This window comes from Panthera uncia (genome assembly GCF_023721935.1).
Source record: "Panthera uncia isolate 11264 chromosome E2 unlocalized genomic scaffold, Puncia_PCG_1.0 HiC_scaffold_20, whole genome shotgun sequence".
In the NCBI taxonomy this organism is placed as follows: domain Eukaryota; kingdom Metazoa; phylum Chordata; class Mammalia; order Carnivora; family Felidae; genus Panthera; species Panthera uncia.
In genome coordinates this window covers 23,128,554-23,135,664 of record NW_026057589.1, presented here as the reverse complement: position 1 = coordinate 23,135,664, position 7,111 = coordinate 23,128,554, and the positions used below count along the sequence as shown (strand labels likewise).

The 7,111-nt window shown below is 56.5% G+C and overlaps 1 protein-coding gene across 2 annotated transcripts in view; it reads left to right on the top strand.

Moving 5' to 3' along the window:
* Window positions 1-3,179: 3,179 nt before the first annotated feature.
* MTHFSD (methenyltetrahydrofolate synthetase domain containing) overlaps window positions 3,180-7,111 on the top strand; it is a 25,337-nt gene continuing 21,405 nt past the window's right edge. For both annotated transcript variants that reach the window (XM_049622417.1, XM_049622418.1), the window contains exon 1: window positions 3,180-3,247. In XM_049622417.1, coding sequence (XP_049478374.1) covers window positions 3,232-3,247 — 16 coding nt within the window. In that variant the 5' untranslated portion in view covers window positions 3,180-3,231. The remainder of the gene's footprint in view (window positions 3,248-7,111) is intronic.

Sequence of the window (7,111 nt, the reverse complement as noted above, 5' to 3'; positions counted from 1 at the left end):
AGAGGGCTGGCTGTCAACACCCCGGCACCTCAGTGCATCAGTGGATCTCATCTCTCAACAGCCTCCCTTGTCTGTCTAGCAGGATGGTTATGGGACGATGACAGCGTGCCTGCTGCGGGCTGCGTGTGCTCAGACTCCCCGCGTCCCCGGCCGCTCTGACCTCTCACCCATTCCAGTGGAGGAATCCCTTCCCCCACATTTTACAGAAAAGGGAACAGACGCCCAGAGAGGTGAGTGGATTGCCCTAAGTCACACAGCTCGGAGATCCATGGCCAAGCTCTCCATGCTCTTGCCTTTTTCAGTAAGTGTTCCTTCTGGCCGGCTTCGAAGGGGTCGAGAGAACACGTAAGGAAAAGCTGTGACAAGCTATACAACCCTTACACGAGCCCACGCACACCCTGGGAGCAGCCCAGGTGTCCTCCGGTAGCTAAGGGGTGAATAAACTGTGGTCTGTGCAGATGATGGAATGATGTCCAGCACTAAAAAGAAAAGAGCTGCCCAGCCCTGAAACGATATGAAGGAACCTTAAGTGCGTATTACTGAGTGAGATCAGGCAATCTGGAAAGGCTACCGTCTACAGGATTCCAACTCTATGACATTCTGGAAAAGGCACAACTCTGGAGACAGTAAAATGTCAGGGGCCACCAAGGACGAGAGGGAGGGGGAACGAACAGGTGCCGCAGGGGATTTGGCGGGATGGGGGCAGTGAGACCATTCTGTACGATACCACAGTGGACGGGTCCACGTGTATACGTTTGTCCACACCCATGGAATGTCCACCAGCAAGAACACCCCCTAACGTCAACTGTGGACTCTGAGTGTGCCTTCAGTCGGGATGCTATGGCAAAATCACACAGGCTGGGCAGCTTAAACAAGCCTTTGTTTCTCACAGGTCTCGAGGCTGGCAAGTCCAAGATCAAGGGTCACAGCAGATGGGCGTCTGGTGAGAACCCGCTTCCCGGTCCACGGATGCCCGTCCTCTTTCTGTGTCCTCCCACGGCGGAAGGGGGGCGGGAGCTCTCTGGAGCCCCCTATATAAGGGCCCTGACCCCACCAAGGAGGCTCTGTCTTCATGACCTGTCACCTCCCAAAGGCTCCGCCCACGAAAGCCATCACATGGGGCATCGGGCTTCAACATATGGGGGGGAGGGTGGCACAGACATTCGGTCCATGGTGATAATGACGAGTCACAGGTGATGGTGAAGAAGGCACTGCTGTGACGTGGGATGTTGATCCTGGAGGGGGGGGGGGCTGTGGAGGGAGGTGGGGAGTGTATGGAAAGCTCTCTGTACCTTTGGCTCAATTGTGCTGTGAACCCAAAATGGCTCTATTAGGTCTATTTTTAAAAACTGTCAAGGGACCCAGGGGCAAGTGTACCTATATGATTGAGTCTGCAGCATTGGGTCAAAGTTCTAGAATACCTTTCCACAGGAAAGCCAGCCAGTTTCTTCTAAGGGGTGTCTCTTTCATAACTGCCTGTTCTTTCAAGTGCCTGGGCTTTGGGGGGCGCTTCTAATTTGGAAACATGGAACAAAGGAGCCAAGGAGAATGGCCCAGGGAGTGCTACCTGCTTTCTGAAACTTCCAGGGAGGGAGTTTGTTCCCCGTGGCTTGCTACTGCCTGGGGGATGCTCCAGGCCTCCCTTCTGAGGGACTTGGGCTGTGGCTTAGCACCCTGGTCGCTGCTCTGAGCACAGCGAGTCTTGCACACATTTCCGCTGCCGGGGCCGGGTCAGTTTGCATAAAATGTTCTCCACAGATCTATGGTGTTTTCCTGAAAGTGGGAAAAGACACCAATCTCCCTGAGAGATTTTATTTTATAACCTTCTGTACTTTATAACCTTTTGGGAGCCGGTAAGAGACACGGCCACCCCCACGCAGCACGAAGGGCCGCTGATGTCTTTGTGTATTAATGCCACGAATACCCGCTAGGAAGGCAGAGGTGTGGCCAGGAGCCGCAAGGTTTGTAATTAAGCACACTGGGGTCACGTCACGTGCCGCCTCTTCCCGGCTCCGACTCTGGGCCAGGCTCCTTAAAATCTCCAGTCTCTGTTTCCTCCCCTGTGGATGCCGCCTCGGCTGCCCACCGCTCCTGTGAGGACTGCATTCAGGTGTGACTTCGGAAGCCCTCAGCCTGGAGCCTGGCACATTTGGAGCAGTGTTTGCTACTGTCATCAATTATGTTCTCTCTGATGACGGCAAAGGGCATAGGATCTGTTCTGTAGGAGCTTGAGGAAGTCTCTGGAACACCCAGAACCTCACTTCCCGCATCTGGAGGTGGCGCTAAAACGCTTTGCCTATTTTGCAAGTGTGTTGCCAGTTGCCACGATCTTAGCAAGTATTGGGTATAGACTTCTGAAAAGTAGCCGCCCCTTCTTTGGAGCTTATGATGCGGGAGGCGCACTGCTAAGGTTGTGCAATCACTCGGGAGGTGGCTACTGGCGACTTGGTTTGGGACGGCCTCCTTTTGGGAAGGGTCATCTTCCTAAAGCCTGAATTCCCCGCCAACTGACCCTCCTTCGGTCCCGCTGGGGTGGAGCCCAGAGAGGGTTCGGACTTGGCCGTCTCTGCAGCCAGTTCCTGGCCCTTAGACGGACACACCCTATGTGCCGAGCAAAGGCAGGCTGCCACGTTCTTTCGGTCTCTAGAGATCCAGAGGCCACGCACGGTGAAACCAAGGGGTGTTCACCGAAGTGTGGCCCTAGGGAGCACATCGGACTCCCTCAGCGGCCGGGCTGGGTCGGATCCTACCCGCAGTGGGTCCCATTCCAGCGACCTGACATCTTAAAATGCCCTCGGTATGTCCTCAGAGAAGAGGAATCGCATCGTGGAGGAGCAATCAAGGCTGCCTTCTCAGAGGAGGCGGCCTCTGGGGGAACAGAAAAGAAGGCGGGTGTGTTGGAATCGGCAGTGGGCTCTGAGAGGCCGGGGGCTTCTTCACCTCGGTAGCCCCAGCGCCCTGCAAACGCCCGTGGGAACGGGCGCTCAACACTGACTTGCTCCGTGAACAAATGACAGCCCGGGAACCCAGCCAGGCTCTCTGCGCACGTCCCTCCACCCCGCCCGCGGAGACGCACGCGCATGCGCACTCCATGCCCTCCACACCAGGCCTCCGCGGCGACGCCCCGCCCCCCTTGCGGTCAGTACGCAGGCGCGGGGAGAGTGCGCGGGCGGATGACGTCACTCCGCGCCGACTCCGCCTCTGGAGGCGTCGCTCGCCGACCGCGTCATCATGGAGCTGAGGACCGGTGAGGGACTGCTGGAGACGCGGGCGGGACCCACCAGAGGGGCAGGCGTGGGGGCGAGTGAGGGGCCACCGGACGGGCACGGGGCGGGCGGGTGAGGGGCCGCCGGGTCACCCACTGTCCGAGTGGGGAGTAGGTGAGCGGCCGCCGGGAGACCACCGGAGAGGCGCGCGGGGCCAGAGGGGATGGGCCGGGGACCACCGGAGAGACGGGGGCACCCGGAGGGGTCCCAGCGGGGCGTGGGGGGGGGGTCTACCCGGCGGTGGTCTCCGACCCTGATATCCGACGGTGTCTTGCGGAGTAAAGATAATGGGGAGCAGAGAGAGAGGGCTACTTGCTGTGCACATGGTGGTGTCGGTGGGCCCCGTGCCAGTCGTAACTACCACCTGTGAGAGCTGCGCTCACGGCTCACCGGAAACCAATTTAACTTGGTTTCCAGGGGCAGGGGCGGGGCTGGAAAGCAATGTATCTTAAACGCTGGTTCGCAGCGTCCTCTTAGGGGCCCCTGGGGGGCTCAGTCGGCTCGATTTCGGCCCAGGTCACGATCTCACAGTTCGTGGGTTCAAGCCCCCCTTTCTTTCCGCGCTGACAGCACGGAACCCGCTTGGGATTCTTTCTCTCTCCCTCTGCCCCTCCCCTCCGCCCCCCACTAGTAAACTTAAAAAAAAAATCACCGCCCTCTTAAATGTTTTCTGAGGTGTCACTGTACCAGGCCCTGTCCAGGCACTGGCGACACTTGGTTCATCGCCCCTGGGCTCCTCTAGTGGAGAAGAGCTTTGGTGATGGTTGCAGGGTTTCTTGGCAAAGATAACACCCAATACTAAAGCCCACAGTGAGCCAGGGTCAGGGAATAAATAAACCTCTGCTCTTCCCAGGTGTGCAGTATGTAAAGAGCCCAGTAAACAGGTGCCGGGACTGAGCTCGGAGCCAGAGGTAGAGGATGAGTGAGACCCTAGCTCACCCGACGGGGCCCACAACCTGTTGAGGGGAGTAAATAGGCAGTTATGGAACAGGGTTCGGGCACGTCACTCATAAATATGTGTCATCTTTCATTATCCTAATCATCTCCCATGTTTCTGTAACCTTCCACATGTAGGACCTGTGCCCTTCCAGGCTCCCTGCACCTCCCAACCAGCCCATTGCTTTCTAAATGGGAGGCACTCAGATGTTTGTGATGCACTCCCCAGAGCAAGGGTCACAATTTCTTATATTTCCTGTGTCCCACACAGTATCCTGCACGGTGTTGGGGATACTGTAGCACCTGTGGGCTGTCAGTGAAAGTGCTAAGTGTAGTAATCTTATAGTCGTGGCAATGTAATTGTGTTTGAAAAAACCAGACAGTTAGGGTGCTCCGAGTTCCTGAGGGAGGGACATCTGTCTGTGACTGGGCCCTCGAAATACTTCCAGGGGGATGTGGTGTGTCCCTGAAGGGAGAGGAGGTACCAAGTCTTGAGAGGCAGAGAGGTGGGCAGGTGTGCGGAACCAGGGACCAACACTGCCTGAGCCACGCTTTGAACCCAAAGTGAGGAATAGTGGGAGATGGGGCTGAAGTGCGCAGCAAGGCTTTGCAGGCCAGAGCTCCTTGTGACCCTGTGACAAAGCGATCCCCAGACACTGGGGCAGAGTGGAAGGGGGCGGGCTTCCTGGAGGTGGTGCTGAAACTGGGGCCTGAACTGCCCAAGGGACCCAGAGCTGAGCCAACTTGCCGACAGAGCTCCCGGCGGGAAAGACCAGCCAAGTGCTGGAAACTGGCTGTGTGGCCCCATCCAGGCTGACAGCAGCGTGAGCTCAGCCTGCGTCTTACAGACGCGGGCCCCGAAGTGCTCCCGCAGCTGCAGCGCTGATTTCTGGAGCGGCCCAGAGGCACAGCTGGGGTCACGAGGCACCAACGGCGTCTGCAGTGGCCCCAAGAGGCTCTGGGACCGGGCCGAATGCCGTGCTGGGGAGTTCTAGGCCTAGCCAGACGGTGTAGGCTAGTGGGAGCCTGTGGCCGTGGCCCTTACCCCTTAGAACTACACGTGGGGGGGTTAACACGTGGGGGCAAAATGGGCAGCGGGTGGCGAAGTGCACGTCAGTAACCGAAGGTTGGAAACCACCCGTTGCCCCTCAGAAGGAGACTGCCTGGGTAAATTTTGACCTGTCCCTAGAGTGGAAGACCGTGCGGCTTCCCATGAGGACAGCGGCGCTCTCGTATACCACATGGGCCCATCTGCCAGATGTCCGGCAAAAACACCAGTGTGCGGGGCAGTGTGGGCTTTCTGCGTAATGCGCCGCCTTAGGAAGAGGTGGTGACAGGAAGTGGCTCCTGTGTGGGGCCAGACGTACCTGGGAAGAATTCAGGAGAAAAAACAAGGGGTGCACTGACCGCCCTGGGGGAGGGGACCCGGTAGCCAGCAGGCGGCCAGGGGAGGGGCTTGCCAGTCTAGCTCCCTTTGCCTGCGTTAAAAGTGTCCAGTTATGAAAAATAAACTTTTGGAGTGTAACTGATTCACGTGAATCAAAGCCACACTATTCAGAAACGTCTATGGGGGGAAGCCAGCTGCCAGCCCCATCCCACCACCCATCCAGGCAACTCCCCGTTCATTCTCTCTGATCCTGGGCTGCTCCCTTGGGTCGCTTCTCAATAGCCTGCACTCATTTAAGGGAGACTCAGGACCCGTGAAGTTGTACCTGCCCCACGTATACACCCAGGAAGGTGACGAGAGGTGTCCCAGCCACACACAGTACTGTAGCACCGCCTGTCAGCTGTAAGGGACACCATCTGAGTTCTCTGAAAAGAAGAGGTCGGCTTTCGCTGCCAGCTGCAGCGATGCATGTTCCCCAAACACCATGCATGTGTGTCCCTGTGGCGACTTTCAGACGGCACAGGGTAGGAAGCACTCCCCCTCGTTGGCAGTCAGGGCAGGTTGGTGTTGAGAGCATACCCGCGAAGGAGATGACCTCATGGGGAGTCCCCTGCCTCATGATTCGCAGTGCTGGCCGCACAACAGATTGTTACGAAAACAGACAACGGAGCACCTGAGTGGCTCAGGTCATGATCTCGCGGTTCGTGGGTTCGAGCCCTGCATCAGGCTCTGTGCTGACAGCTCAGAGCCTGGAGCCTGCTTCAGATATAGTGTCCCTCTCTCCCTCTGTACCTCCCCCTGCTCACTCTCTGTATCTCTCTCAAAAATAAATATTAAAGAAAAGAAAACAGAGCAAGTAGTAGGTAAAGTGACTTGAAACAGACTCCTGAGCAAGTGCGAGGATATCCTTTTGGACCAACAAAAATGGAAATTAAGTGAATACTTAAAAATATGCCTGTAGGAAGGTGCTGGAACCTAACCGGAAACTGCTCCTTATGGTTCTTAACTCTTAGGAAGAGTACGTGGTTAATGCAAATTTCATCCACACTGCTCTGCTCAAATAAAGATTATTTGTTGCCAAAAATGCACCTTCCTAAATTGGATATAGAAAAAAGAAATTCCTACGCTAATAACGGAGGTTGTAATTGGTAATCCAAAATAATAGGTTTACAAAGCACTTAGGTTTAAGACAAGCCTTCTGGATTTACAGCCCGAGCGCACTAATCACGGCCATGGGAAAGCTGGACAGACTGAGGATTGCATGCCTTGACCCAGCGGCACGCGCATTTCCAAGCGAGGACAGGGCGTGGGGCTTGGATTGCGTTTTGTTGTCAGCAGGGCCGGATTAAACACCTGGGTTGTCTTGAGTTTACACTGTTTTCGGACGTTAGCAATCTGTTGCGACTCTATCACTAACCCTGATTTTTCGCTGTGCAGATGACAGGCGCTGGCTTGGCCTGGCGCGAGCGTGCTGGAGCGGCCGCACCTCTGCGGGACTCCCTTCTGCCGCATTATCCGCCCC